This window comes from Panthera uncia, assembly GCF_023721935.1.
Source record: "Panthera uncia isolate 11264 chromosome A3 unlocalized genomic scaffold, Puncia_PCG_1.0 HiC_scaffold_12, whole genome shotgun sequence".
Lineage (NCBI taxonomy): Eukaryota > Metazoa > Chordata > Mammalia > Carnivora > Felidae > Panthera > Panthera uncia.
Genome location: NW_026057579.1, coordinates 796,909 through 811,037, shown reverse-complemented (window position 1 = coordinate 811,037; position 14,129 = coordinate 796,909). Strand labels below are relative to the sequence as shown.

Sequence of the window (14,129 nt, the reverse complement as noted above, 5' to 3'; positions counted from 1 at the left end):
TCTGCTACCCCCATGGGCCAGCTGGCTTTGGGGCTAGGCGAATTCAGGGCTAGAAAAAGCCGGCCCTAGGGGAGAGAGCTCCTCAAGAAAAGTCAAAGCTGAGAATCTGGTGGGAGATGCCAGAATCTGATTGTACCTTAAGGCCCACCCGGAAGTTGGGCTCTCCACCCTCTCCAGCCCCTGAGTTCCCACCTGGTCAGGTAGGGGAAGGCCCAGAGGGAGCCAGGGCTGACTAACAAAGCCAGGGAAGCCGTCCTTGGACCTCCTGTCCCCCTGCTTCTGCGGGCGTCTCCAGCTGCTAATCCCCTCCCCACATCACACAGCTGTGCCCACCCTCACCTGGCCCTGTGCCACCTGCCACATGCTGCTCCTCTTCCAGGTGGCCTGGCCAGAAACTACATCCCTGCTGGGACTTGAAAGTGGCAGTCACTGACCCGAACTCCCGTGTGTGTTCGTCTGGGAGAGAGGCGTTATGGCCCTCCCCACCAGGGGACGCCTGCACTGTCCTCCCCGCTTTCCAGAGAGCGCCTTACCTAAGCCTCCTCCCCCTAGGATAATTGCGTAGGGACAATTATCGCCGCCTCTGTTACAGACATTAAGGAGCGGGTAATCTGTCACCGGCAGTGACGGAGAAAACCGCCAACGCCCCACGACCTTGGCCCCGATATCGCACTTGCATCTCACGGTGCCCCGGGGCACTCCTCTGCCATCTCCCCGCGCTCCCGCCAGGGCCTGGGCGCGATCCGAGGCCTCCCTGCCCGCCAGAGTCCGGGGGCCCGGCCGGGGGGTAGGAGGTCCGGCCCTCCGTGCCAGCCTGAGCGCCAGGCGGCCTTAGAGACGCCCTTTGTTTCGCGGCGCTCACGGCTTCTGCGCAGTCACGGTCACATGGCGCTTCCGGCACGGGGTGTTCCGGGCGCTGCGCCAGGGCCCGGCGGCGCCCCCAGCCCAGCGCTGCCTCCGCCCCGCCCGCCTGCGGGCCGCGCGTCATTCTCGGACCCTCCAGGGTCCCTGAGCGACGGCCGACCTTCCCGCCAGGCACGCAGGCGGCTTTGCACTCGGCCTCTTGCCTTCTCTGAACTCCACCCTTGGGCTTTCCGTAGCTTTTGATCTTAGCACTGACATGTCAATTACCCATTTGCTTCCTGGGGTACTCCTGTTTCCCCTACTCTAGACAACACCGAGTGAGCAAAGTCAGGCTCATTCCTCCCTGGGGGAACACGATACGGCAAATAGTGGTGGACAAGTACTTAACTAAGTCCGTGCTCATCATTTAATGGGGCGGCAGAGACAGCGCCAAGCGTTTCCTACCCCTTCTCCACTCTGACCTCCACAAACAAAATAAAACAAAAATCAGCCACCCCGGGCTGGCCTCCACTGACCGGCTAAAGGCAAAAGACCCAATCAGGGGCAGAAACGGGGCTGGCCCTTCTTGCCCTGGCCTGGCCACCACGGCTCCATCACTCTCGGGCCCAGTCTGTGCCCTGGGACACTTAAGAACCTTGAAACCTCATGGAGGCTTCACAGAGGCTGCCTCTGCTTCACTCAGCAGATTCAAGAATTCATTCAACAAATATTTATTGAAAGCGGACCATGTACAGTGTAAGCAAAGATGCCAGCCCTGTGTTAAGTCCCCGAAAGAATGTGAAAGGATTCTCTTTGTGTCCAAGCAGTACCCCGGGCTGTTTCCCTGAGGCTCAGCTTCCCCAGGAAGGCTTTCATTCAAAGCAGTTTGGGAGGCTCTAGTGCAGTGCAGACACAGCCATGCCTGGGGCCTGGGAATGGGGACACTGCGTGATGCCTGCTTCCAATCCTTGGAGATGCAGCAGGGCAGGGCAGTGCTAGGCTCCAGGTGAACATGGGGTGGGGTCTCAGGGGCTCTTGCTGCCTCTGGGCAACCTTTCCCAAAGCCTCTCATCTAGGCCTGCAGGTACTGGGGCAAGGGGATGGGGAGGGTCTGGAAGGGTGGAGACTTGGGAGAGGCTAGAGCGAGACAGCCCAGGATGGCCCCGGCAAGGAGCAAACTATGGGGGGCCAGAGGTGGCTGTGTACAGTCCGCCATGGCGTCAGGGCTTGGTGGGGAAGAGCAGGCAGGTGAGCTGATGGCTACCGCTGTGTCTGTCCACAAGGGGCAGCGGGTGCTGTGTGTAGTGCCGGACCATGGCAGCCACGGAGGAGAACAGCTGGACAGGAATGAGGGGCATCAGTTAGTCCCCTGAGCCTCATGCTGGGAGAAACTTCCTGAAGGAACTGAGGGGCTCTGGGGAGGGGGTTTGTTGACATTTTTCTAAATACTTTCCTTCTTGTTTGCCCCATGAAGCTCCACTGCCGTTCTGCTGCCCGGTTCCAGGCCCCGCACAACTTTCTTGCAACTGCACCCATGGTCATGTTGTTAGCCAGGCTGATATTTCCCAGGCCGGGTAGAAATAACTTTGGGGCCATGCCTCTGCCCAGGTCCTCCAGCACGTAAGCCTCCGCAAGTGCCAGGCACAAAGTTAAGTCCTTGGGATGGGCAGGAACCTGGACTACCCGGGCCCTGCCCTCCTCCTAACTGGGTTCATGGCAGGCCCAATGCCCCCCCACCGGGCCTTGGGCAGATGGAGCCCTACAAGAGGGGTGCCTCCCCCAGAGGAAGGCAGACCTCTGGGAAGGAATTCAAGTCACTGGCCACTCTCATTTCCACCCAATCCAGAAAAAAAATGCAAAATGTGGGTTTTCCCCTGGGCAAATGCTCCTGGCAGGGCCCAGCATGTGACTGTGCTGTGCCCTCCTTGCTTTGTAGCCCCCATCCTCCTCCAGCACCCACCTCCTCGTGGTTCCTGCCCTCCCGGCCCAGGGCATAGTGGCTCCCACCATCCAGCCGCCGGATGGGAATGTTGAAGACCCGGCCATGGAGAAGCACTGCCAGGGTAAGGGGCTGTGAGCCATGAGGCTCTGAGCTGGGGCGCACAGTGTAGGCCCCATCCTGTGGAGGAGACCCCATCCATCAACCTCGTCTCCCAACTGTCTGCCTGCAGCCCTGGCCCGCAAATGGCCAGCACCCCCCTTGCCCTCCCATCCCCACCTGCTCAGCCAGCCACAGCTGGTGAGCAGAAGGGTTTCCGAGAAAGCCCAGGGGAGCTGCAGTTGCCCACCTTTCGGAATTGGAGCAGGGCACTCTCAACAGCATGGCGGTCACAGTTCCCTGAGTACCAAGGCTGACCCAGAAGGCTGCTGTCCTGTATACACACACAAGCAGCCATTCACAGATGTGCCACGACAGTGGAGAGGGGCTGGGGAGCAGAGAACCCTGCCCTGCGGTCGTGTTCACATCTCAGTTCCCTAGACTGAGTCTGCACAAGCAGAACAGAGATGTGTCTGTGTGTGGTGCCCAGCAGGGTGCTGCACACACATGTTCAAAACGTGATCCTCACAATGGTGAGCCGCACCCACCCCACCTGCCGCCAAGAGGCCCTGCAGGCCTCCTCCAGAGCCTTCTCCCTGCCCCTCCTCACCTCGGCAGCTGAGGTGCTCCGGGTGGGTGCTATGCAGGAAAGAGAGGATCTCCTTCCTGCTGGAAGAAGCAGATTGTAGAGCTGAGGCTGGTTGGGGATTAGGCAAAGAAGGCTTTGGGCCCAGCTGCAGAGGTGGGCGAGGTTAGAGGGCAGTGCACATAGGCCTGAAGCCCCAAGCAGAGCACCCGGTGCTTCATCCCTCCTCTCCACGTCTTGGGCTCTGGTAGGACCTACCAGCTAGGCCACGAGTGACCTCCAAATGAGGGATGATCTTGAGGTATAGGCTAGGAGCTTCCTGCTTTGGTGCAGACCCTGGCAAATGCACAGTGGGATCCCCTCAGGCCTGCTCCCAGCTGAAGTCAGAGCTGTGAGGACTCCCACAGCCAAGTGGGGCATGAGAGGCTGGAAAGGTGGGCCTTGGAAGGACTGCCTGGGGTTCATGCTGAAGACGCCTCTACTCACCTTTAGAAGTGTCGTTCGCGGCTCCCTGGGACACAGGAGGGCTGGTCAGAAAGTCTCAGTCCTGTAGGCCCACCCCCTGGGCCTGTAGTCCCTCCCTGAGCTCCCCCCGCCCCAGGTTACTTCTCCCCTGGCTACTAGCCTCTTACATTCCAAGCTTCCTGGGGGGCTACGGTGGACCTGTGGGGAGCAAGTTGGGGAAGAAAGCTCAGGATTTTATCTTCTTTAAGAGAAAGAACCCAGTGAACCCAGAGATCCCAGGGCCAGAGCTGGGGAAGCTTGAGTTGGCCATCTCTCATGTACACACACACATCCCTGGTGGGCACTCACCTGGGCACCACTGATGTCCTTGGAAGAGGGTCTGGGGGCATCAGGACTTGAGAGCTCAGAGTTCGAGTCAAAGCCAGGACTAAAACAGTGAAAGCAGGCTGGGCTGGAGACTGGGTACCAGGCAAGGAAATCCACACTGACCAGGGAGGGGTACAGATGCCTGCAGGCCTGCTGTCTCTCAGCAGCCTGGGCTCTCAGGGAGTCCTTCCAACCAGTGGGGAAGCCCATGCAACCCTTGCTTTAAGGGGGTTCCCCCTCTAGTATGCACAGTAGGGGTCAACCTGGACCAAAGGCCGAAGTGTGGGTGTCCATGTGGGTGTCCAAAAGCACATGTGTATTGGTGGGGCAGTGGGGAAGACAAGGGAAGAAGACAGAGCCAGAATGTGTCCTGTTGTGAGCAGCTGAGGGCTTCAGGCAAGATGGATCTGGGGTAGAGGGAGGTGTTCACCTGGACTGGGCTCACATTCCAGGTAGAGGTTCTCATCAGATTTCTTTGGAGGGCTTGGCACCTAAGAGTTTGACCAGCAAATGGGAGGGAGGGTGAAGCCATCACTTGGGGTGGGGGGGCTATGGGCACCTCCCCCCCCCCCCACCACCACAAGCTGGACCTCTTTCTGAGAGCTAGCTAGAATGATTAAAGTTGCTCCTTTGCCTGGGAGGGGGCACCCACGAGCACCTTCCCCTTCAGAGGTGCTTATAGGCCCCAGCTCTCATAGAATGTGGGTGTCCAGGAGGAGCCCAGAGGCCAGGCTTCCCCAGTAGCCTTGGGCGGCATACGACAGCTGGCTTACACCTTGTCAGGGGCCTGTGGCAAACAGGAGCGACTCTGCTCTGGACCTTTACCCTTGGTTTTAGGGCTATTTCCTGGCCCTCCCAAGGCCCCCTACCCCAACTTTGCCAACTTCCTAGCCAGAACCCTAGAGGATGAGTGGGGACTGAAAGAGGGGTCACTCACCATTCTGGCCGGTGTAGCCAACTCTGGAGGTAAAGGAGAAACCACCAGTCATGAGCACAGGGAGAAAAGAATTCAGTGAAACTTAGGCTGGAAGGATGGAGTATCTTTGGAACTCATCTGAAGGGATTCTCAGAGTCAGCTTTGAAGCTCCAGGAGAAAGCCACCCTAAGCTCCGATCACCCTACTTCACACCCCCCGGTGGTGCTGCCTGGCTTGACCTCCCAAATGATTTGCCAGGCTTGCTCCAAACGACTTCGGGCTGTTCCCCAAGTCGAAACCACCCTCAAGGTCACGAAGGTTTACCAACCACTGAGCACAGTAAATGTGAACGTGCCTCAAGTTAGCTGTTTGACCTTAGGCAGGAGACTGCTCTTCTTGGGCCATCTTCAGACAAAAATGTGCTGACTGAGGTCCCTCACTGTCCTGATATCCCAGGGTTCTGGGTTCACAGGCCTCAGGACACTTATCACAGGCAAAGTCTCTGGACAGTGGTAGCAATAATGACATGGATGGGGTCAGAGACCGGTGGCCAAAGAGCCACTTCGACAGGGACATGACACTCAGATGTGTTTCAATAGTGAGGGTCCCCCAGGCAGGGGAAGCTGCCCTCAGATCTCTTCATCCTGGAGTGTCCCTTGCCAGACCCAGAAAGCACAGCAGGTGCAGAACAGCACCTGGAAGTCGGGGACTCTGCTTTTTTGGGATCTCAGCCAAAGCATTTCTGGTCTCCAGACCTTAGGGTCCTCCTGAACTGCCAGCCTTAGTGGGGATGGGGAATTTTTCCTCAGGTAAAAATGAGGAACAGCTGGAGGAGTGCAGTGACCAGGCAAAGCATGAGCCCAAGTAACCCGAACGCTAGTCTGCCCTGAGGGGGCCAGGACGCCTCATCTCAGGGTAGGGAGTGAGTGGGCCTCTAAAAGAGATAGGAAGTCCTCATTACCTTGCTTCCCAAAGGGCTGTCCCTGCTTCCTAGCCTCCTGCAGGCTCAGTATTGCCTTCAGCTGTGGGCACAATGGGACGGGAGGGAGAGCAGGGTTAGGGGTGGGAGAAGGGAGAGGAACTGGGGCATGGGAAGGGCAACATGGTGGGGTGGGATGCAGTGGGGTTAAGTATATCTGCGCGGCCTTAAAACCACTGCAGTACAAGAACTCATGTACAGAGGTAACTCTTTGCCTCTGCTTTGTGCTCTTTGTTGTGAATCTCTCCCTGTTTTTTTTTCTTTTTATTCCAATAAAATATATGATGAAAGTGGTAACTTCCAAGCCCATAAGCTTTTCTCAAGCCCAGTGGGCCTTTCCAGCTGGCCGTGATGGCAGCCAAGTGAGGGATTTCTTCACTCTCTAGGCAGGGAGGGGTCCTCAGGCTCCAGGGTCCAGGGAGGGGCAGCCTGGCCTTCCAGCCCTCCCAGCTCCACCGGAAGGGTGAGTCCCTGGACGCTGACTGGTGGGGGTGGGGGGAATGACCGGGAAGGGGGAGGGGAAGGGAGCAGCCGCTGGTAACAGGGATCTGCTTCTGACACATCTAATTTTTCAGGGACTTCCAGAATGCAGATGTGGGGGAATCTTGCGGATGAGTTGCCTCTTAGATTTACTCACTGGGAAATGGTAGCCTGGGGTGAGGTGGGGGGGCGGGGGGAAGGAGGCACTTGAGGGGGTGTTATTCACCGTTGTGGGCTGGGGCTGCGGTCGCGGTGGCGGTGGCGGTGACTTGCATGGGCCCGGGGGGCCAGGGTGATCTGGAAAAGGCCCCAAGCATTGTGGGTGCGTGGGTTCCTCCCACACAGGTTCCTGTTTTCCTCCCACCCCCTACCTAGCCTTTATTTCCTCCTCCCCCTCCCCCTCACTGGCTTCCCCACAGCCCCATCTCCATGGCAACTGGAGGCAGCCAGTTTTCCTACCCCCACCGAGTCAAGGAGCCCTGGGGGTGGGATGCCAGTGGCAGCCCCGGCTCTCCTGGCATCCCTACCCTGGCTCCAGAAGTGCGCGGGATCTCAGAGGAGGCCCCAGGGACCCTGTGGGGCCTCCTGCTTTCCCACCGTTGCCTTGGTTACAGTGCCCCTCCAGGCTCTCCCCTTCCCACTCTCCCTCCTGCCTTTCTCCCCCCTGCCTCCTCCTCTCCTCCATCCTCTCTCTCTGCCTAGCCCAGAGGCTTCAGCAACTGCCAGCTGAGGCCTCACCCCCAACCCTCCCCTTCCATGGCCCAGCACATACAAAGGGAGAAGAGGCAAGGTCTGTACCCTCTTTTCTTGTGGGGACCCTCTGTCCTGCCTGACCACCCAACTCCCTTCCTCACCTTCCCAACCCCTACCCAAGTACAAAGAGTCCTCCTCGGTGCCAGGAAGGTGGGCAGGGACAAGACTGAGGGGTAGAGCCTCACAGGGGGGCAGCTCATATTTATCTTCCTCCTCTTCCTCCTCCTCCTGGGCTTTCTGGAAGGGCTAGAAGAGGAGCAGGACCAGTGGTAGCTGCTGTGTCCCACCTCCCTCCCCTCTAGTCTCAGCAGCTATACTTACTGTGTGTCTCCAGGTCCCAGAGGCAGGCAGAGGACATGGGCTGGGGACATCTTTTTTCCAAGCTGGGGAATCTGGACAGGGGACTGATGAGACTGGCCTTATCTCCCAGCACCCCCACCCCCACCCCACAATGACTTACTCTCTGTCCCCAATATAATAAACCATCTGCACTTTTACAGTAGGGCCTCAGTGATTCACTCAACTCAAAGGAACCATTCATGACCAACCTTTCCAACACTGCAGCAGGGCCAGTGAGGTAGGCGTTTTGAAAATAAGGGGGCCTCCCAGCTAAGTTCCAGCTATGACAGTCCCCTACCCCATGCACCCCAAATTCTGAGCAAGACAGATGGAAAGGCTAGGCCCCGGTGACTTAGTAGTGCTGGACTACAATGGGCAGGAGGGGTCCGGAGCCATTCAGAAGAGACTGTACTTGCAGGGGACCCCATTCTGCTTGCAGGGGGCCCCTCTTGCCCACTGTCACTTACCTCCACATCTGGGAGATGGAAGGGGTGGCCCCAACCTGCAATCAGACTCTAGTCAACTCTGCCCAAGAGGCCCTTGAGTTTGTGTCAGCCAGACACTGCACAATTCCCAGGACATTCACATCCATGACTATGTGAATGGCGCCCCCTGGAGTTGTGTGGCACTGGCCTGGGATCGATCGGGACAGCAGGAAGAACAGTCCCGGGGGCAGAGCCAGTGCCCGGTGGGTACACAGCTGGATGAGTTGGTGCCCCAGTGAAGCTGGTAGTGGGGGAGCCCTAGCGCTCACAGCGGGGTAGAAGTACATGAATGGTCTTACTGGGCAGGTAGGGCCGTGCCCAGGAAAGGGGCAGCGAGGTAGAGATCAGAGAGGAGGCAGAGGAAAGAGCGGAGCTGAGTACTCACCGGGGCTTGCTCCCCCTGAGCTTGTCCTGCAAAGAGAGAGGGGCATAAGGGGGTAGTCAGTGCAGCTGGGATGCCTCTCCCTGGGAAGATTCCTGGGCCCCAAGGGGTGGGCAGGTCTGTGCACCTCGGGCTGCCCCAGAACTAACTCTCACCATGGCCCAGCAGAAGCAGCAATGCCTCCCTTGAGCAGAGGTTCTGCCACAAATGGCCTGGGGACAGAGGCCCTATTGTTCTCATCATTTGCATCTCGCAAGCACCAGGAAGGTGGGCCTGCTGTGTCCTCTAACCCTAGACCAAGTTGCCCCAGAGGTTCCCATAACCTCCCCCACATTGCCTTCCCGTGCTGTGCTCCCCAGTCTCCAGCCCTTCTGCTCCACAGGAGGAAGGGCTCTCTCCTCTGCCCCAGGGCCTCAGGCCCACAAGGCTAGACCAGGGCTCAGAGGCCTACTGCAGCTCCCTGCAATGCGTCCTCCTCCCAGAAGCTCATCGAAGGATCATCCAGACTGGCCTTTCCCACCTCACAGAAGATATGACATTAATAGGCAGATCCAGTTGAAAATGAGAGACCAGCCTTGCACTTTTCTTAAACGCTTTATGCTTGCTGTCCTTTCCTGGTGACTGGTCATCAATGATCACAGAAATAGAGGTTAATGAAAAGCTCAGAAATATGCATATGTATTTAGTATGACAGCTTCCTTTATGGATGGATGTATTCATTCACTGAATAAGTATTTATTGAACATTCATTATCTGCCAGGCACTATTTAGGTGCTAAAGATGTTATAGGAAAACTGAATAAGCAGGCATGTGTATTTCCTATTGGATTCTTACAATAGCCTCATGATGCAAATGCTAGTTTAATCCCTGTTTTTCAGAAGAGGAAACTGAGTGTATTAGATCAGGCTGCCATCACAGAATACCACAGATGAGGTGGCTTGAACTAGAGAAATTTATTTTGTCACTGTTCTGGAAGCTAAATACCCAAGATCAGTGTGCCATCAGAGTTGGTTTCTTTTTTCTTTTTTAAAAAATTTTAATGTTTATTTTTGAGAGAGACAGAGAGAGACAGAGACAGAGCACAAGTGGGGGAGGGGCAGAGAGAGAGGGAGACACAGAATCCAAAGCAGGCTCCAGGCTCTGAGCTGTCAGCACAGAGCCTGACACAGGGCTCAAATCCACAAACTGTGAGATCGTGACCTGAGCCAAAGTCAGATGCTCAACCAACTGAGCCACTCAGGCGCCCCCAGAGTTGGTTTCTGATGAGAGTTCTCTTCCTGCCTTGCAGACAGACAACTTCTGGCCTATGCTCTCTGCGTGCATAGAGAGAGCTATCTCTGATCTCTTATAAGGACACCAGTCTTATTGAATCAGGGCTCTACCCTTATGACCTCATTTAACTTTAATTACCTCCCTAAAGATCCTGTCTTCAAATATAGCCACACTGGCGGCCAGGGCTTCAATAGATGAATGAAGAAGGGGTACAGTTCAGTCCACATAGCTCAGAGGCTTTGAGAAATTGGGTGGCTTTCCCAAGGTTGACAATTAGTAAGTATTGGAGGTGAGATTCAACCCAAGCTTTGCCTGTGCACTAACCACCAGGCAATCCTGCATCTCATCTAGGCCTGAATCCTTACCCTCCTTTCCTGTGAGGGAATTAGATACAGCGGTAAACACGGCTTCCTTAAGGAGCCCATGACTTTCAGGTGTTCTGTTACTTGAGTGAATTTTAGAACATTAATATCTGAGAAGTGTTGGGGCAAAAAGAAGGGCCTGGCGTCTGACTTTGTTTAAACCAGGGACTGAGGAAACACAGATGAGGACCATGAATGTAAGACTTTTCTAGGGCACTGTAACTTGCCTGTTTATTATTTTGGTGATGTCCTGGCTGTTGGCACAAAAAAGTGAAGGTCACGTGCTTACATCTTTGGAGGCCATGGGGCTAGGGACACTGGGGAGAGAACCCCAGGGCTGAGCTGGCCACAAGCTTCAGAGAGGAAGACCAGATGACTCCTGGGACCTACAGGCCAAAGGGCACTTTAAGAAGCTATGAAAAATCACTGGGGTGGCTTAACAGGGAGCCCGTGTGGTACAGTGGGAAAAACTGAGAGAACAAAAACAAACTAACAATCCAGGTCTGGGTCAGGGACAGGGGTCTCCTCCCTAACCTCCACTCCCCATTTGACCTTTGTTCCACATTTGGACCGTATTGCAGGGGGCAACCTCCCTCATGAAGGGGACTCTCTATGGGACAAAGTCAGCAGATCAAAGTCTACAGCAGGAGGCTCTAGATACCAGCCCCACCGCCAACCCAAACTGAGTGGGTTTCCCAGTAAGTACCCCCCTTGCCTCAGCCACACACCCCTCTTCTGTTTGGGGCTTTGCATAGGCAAATGCCATGAGCGGGGTGAGTGAAAGGGTCACAGGCACAGAGGATGGAATCGTGCCATCTGGGTGGGGGCATTGGCCTGGACAGATTAGGAAGAAGGGGGTGGAAGGAGGCCTGCCTCGTGGCTTTGTCTCACACTGGCCAGCCCTGTGCGGTGAGGACTGTGCTTCTTACTAATTACACAGGCAGATTTGGACAACTTCTTTCTCCTCTGGCACAGGACTGCTTTGTGCATAACCATAGCTATTCCCTCAGCATGAATTCCTAGAAGTGGTATTGCTGGAAGGTCACATTTTGGTTGCAATGCCCCATTGTCTGGTAGCACCCAGTGCCTGTTCTAAGGCTCTTGCATAGCACGCGGTGATTCTCCACATTTTCCAGACCTCGGTTACTGATCTCTAATGGGAACAGGCTGTAATTTGTAGGTCCAGAATAGTCTAAATCCACCCTAAGAAAATAGCTCTCCAGAGCACTGTTTCCCTTATTTGCATGATCACAAGAATCGCTAGAGAACTTGTTAAAAGTCTTAGATTCTCAGACCTTCCATGAGATCTTTTTTTAAAATATATTTATTTATTTTTGAGAGAGAACGAGACAAAGAGCACGAGTGGGGGAGGGCTGAGAGAGAGGAAGATAGAGAATCCCAAGCAGGGGATAGAACTCATGATTCGTAAGATCATGACCTGAGCTGAAACCAAGAGGTGGACACTTAAGCAACTGAGCCACCCAGGCACCCTCCCCCCTTACCTGAGATCTTATGGATTGGATGCTCCAGGAGGGAATTGGGAATATATATATATATATATATATATATATATATATATTTAGTTTTGAGACAGAGACAGAGCATGAGCTGGGTAGGGACAGAGAGAGAGGCAGACAGAATCCAAAGCTGGCTCCAGGCTCTGAGCTGTCAGCACAGAGCCTGACTTGGGCCTCAACCCACGAACGGTGAGATCACGACCTGAGCCGAAGATCACCGACTGAGCCACCCAGGTGCCCCAGGAATCTATATTATTTTTTAACAAATAAACATCATAGATCAATCTTATGATCAGTCAAGTTTGGGAAACTCTGTTATATAGGAAACAGTCTGAGAACCTGTAACTTCTAGGACATTTTTAGAATCACATATGGACTTTTGCTTGTCTGGAACACAGCGGTCCCCAGCAGGGAAAGAACGTGACACAGACCCTGCTCTCAAGGGGCCACTACAAGTGATGGAGAGGGCACACCCAAGATGTTCAATCTCTGGGCTTGAGTTTCCTCTTGTGTAAATGGGGATGTCAGTAGGGGTTCCTTTTAGTGAGGGAGCTTCTGAGGGTCAAATGAGGTGATGGCACAAGAAACACACAGCACCCACAAAATAAATATCAGCTTTCCCTGAGACAGCGGTGTCCTGCTTCACATAGATGTTACCAGCGGACACGGTGGGTGGTGCGGTCTAACCGGGATCCCCGGTGTAGCAAAGTGGGAAGCACTGTGAGAAGGAGGGGGGGGGGGGAAGGCGAGCCGGCTGTGGCCAGAGTTCTCAGGGGTGAGCATGCGGAGCAGGAGATGGGGGCAGCTGGACTCCTAGAGAATAGAAGGGGACCTGAGCCATTCTTTCTGGCCAGTGAGCATGTCCTGCATTTGGGGCATTCTCCACCTTATAAATCCTGATTCCATCCACAGGAGCCCAGCGACGTCTTCCCAGCCTCCTTTGCAGCTGGGATGCAGGCATTCGGCCAGTCACATGCCCCCGTGTTAGACTTTGTGTCTGAAGCAGGCACCAAGAGGAAGCTGCCCTGGGGAGGGGATGACCTCTGTATCCTACTTCTGGAGGCTGAGGAGGTTGAGACCCCCTTGGGACCACCAGGGCCCAGGTGAGCGGTATTGGCAATAGTTTTGTCTATGCCCAGAGGTGCCTCCACCAGGCCAACTTGGCCTTGACTTTTGAACCATTGTTTCTGGCTGTTTTTCTGGTCCTCCAGGAGATGCTGTGAGCTACAGAATATCTTTAATAAATTGTTTTTCCGCCTAAACTAGCTAGGGTGGGTTTGTCTTACTTTCAGTTAAGAACTCCAGAGTTGAGACCACAGAAGCTCAAACTCTGAGGCCAGGCATAGTGGGTGTCTCCTACAAAGGTCAGACCGGGTAGAAAGAAGTGTCATAGCTTTATATTTCTATCCTCTTGAGACTGTGTTTATGACAAATATTAATTATTTTTACAATTAAAAAAATCAGTCAATACAAATGTAAACAACAACGGCAACAACAGAAGAAGAAAGAAGCAAGGGAAGGAGAAGGAGATAACCTGGATTTCAAATGTGAGGAAGCACGGGGGGAAGAATGCATTAGGGAGAAGCAGGGCCCTGGAGGTGGCCCAGGGGAGGTTGTCAGGGTGCAGGGCTACCCACAGCCAGCTTTTCCTTAGCCAGGAAAGTACTGGGAAAGGTGGGAAAAAAAACCCCAGAGGGTGTTGATAATATAGGAATTCTTCTCCCAGGGGAACAGGAATCCATAGAGGCAAGTGGAAAGGGTGGGATAGATCGTAGAAGTTTCTGAACATGAGGCTAGGGCCAAGTCAGTGGCATGGGACAAGCCTGAACTGCAGGGCTGGGGAGGGGAGACCTGGAAGTTATAAACAAGGTCCTGTGAGGAGTCAGGGAGAAGGAATTCTCAAGATATTTTTACCTGAGCAGGTGGAGCCTGAGTCCAATTGAACTGTGTGGTTGGGTTAAAGTTAATCTCAGGGACCCTCCCTCTATCTCCCTGAAAGTGATACAAAGCTTGGTGTGTAGCATGTCTCTGTATTTTTCTGGAGGCCGGAACACTATTTTCCTTCAGATTTTCCAAGAGTTAGGGTGGGGCCTGACAGTTGATGCCAGCTTTCTAGGTCTCCAGGGTAAAGAGCACTAGCCGGTACCACCTTCCACCTGCCTCCGTCCCACACACCCTGCCCTTCCCTGTCCCTGAGCCTTTGCTCATAGCAGATTTGGTCATGTCCCAGCTCTGCCTAAAACCCATAAGGGACACACCATGGCTCCTTGAATAAAGACCAAATGTCTCTGTCGCCTTGTAAGATCAGGCCCCTACCTGCTTCTCCTGCCCTAGCCCCTCCATTTT

At 54.7% G+C, this 14,129-nt stretch overlaps 1 protein-coding gene across 1 annotated transcript; it reads right to left on the bottom strand.

The window, feature by feature from the left end:
* Positions 1 to 1,401: 1,401 nt before the first annotated feature.
* SH2D6 (SH2 domain containing 6) lies at positions 1,402 to 8,881 on the bottom strand. Its single transcript, XM_049652709.1, has 13 exons — positions 8,788 to 8,881; positions 8,636 to 8,661; positions 7,367 to 7,672; positions 6,176 to 6,236; positions 5,236 to 5,258; positions 4,729 to 4,789; positions 4,281 to 4,359; positions 4,100 to 4,130; positions 3,954 to 3,978; positions 3,492 to 3,550; positions 3,132 to 3,215; positions 2,804 to 2,962; positions 1,402 to 2,180 (listed from the first exon to the last, which is right to left on the bottom strand). Exons 1-13 carry the CDS (start codon positions 8,879 to 8,881, stop codon positions 2,064 to 2,066), a joined length of 1,125 nt encoding a protein of 374 aa, XP_049508666.1. The 3' UTR covers positions 1,402 to 2,063.
* Positions 8,882 to 14,129: the final 5,248 nt, after the last annotated feature.

What these genes read in the sequence shown, in the direction of transcription:
- SH2D6 (XM_049652709.1), bottom strand. Translation starts at nt 8,881, where the DNA reads ATGCAAATGATGAGAACAATAGGGCCTCTGTCCCCAGGCCATTTGTGG. An exon ending in CTCAGGGGGAGCAAGCCCCG is followed by an intron (nt 7,673 to 8,635) that starts GTGAGTACTCAG and finishes CTCCTCTTCTAG; the next exon opens with CCCTTCCAGAAAGCCCAGGA. An exon ending in CCCTGCTCCAATTCCGAAAG is followed by an intron (nt 2,963 to 3,131) that starts GTGGGCAACTGC and finishes TCTCCTCCACAG; the next exon opens with GATGGGGCCTACACTGTGCG.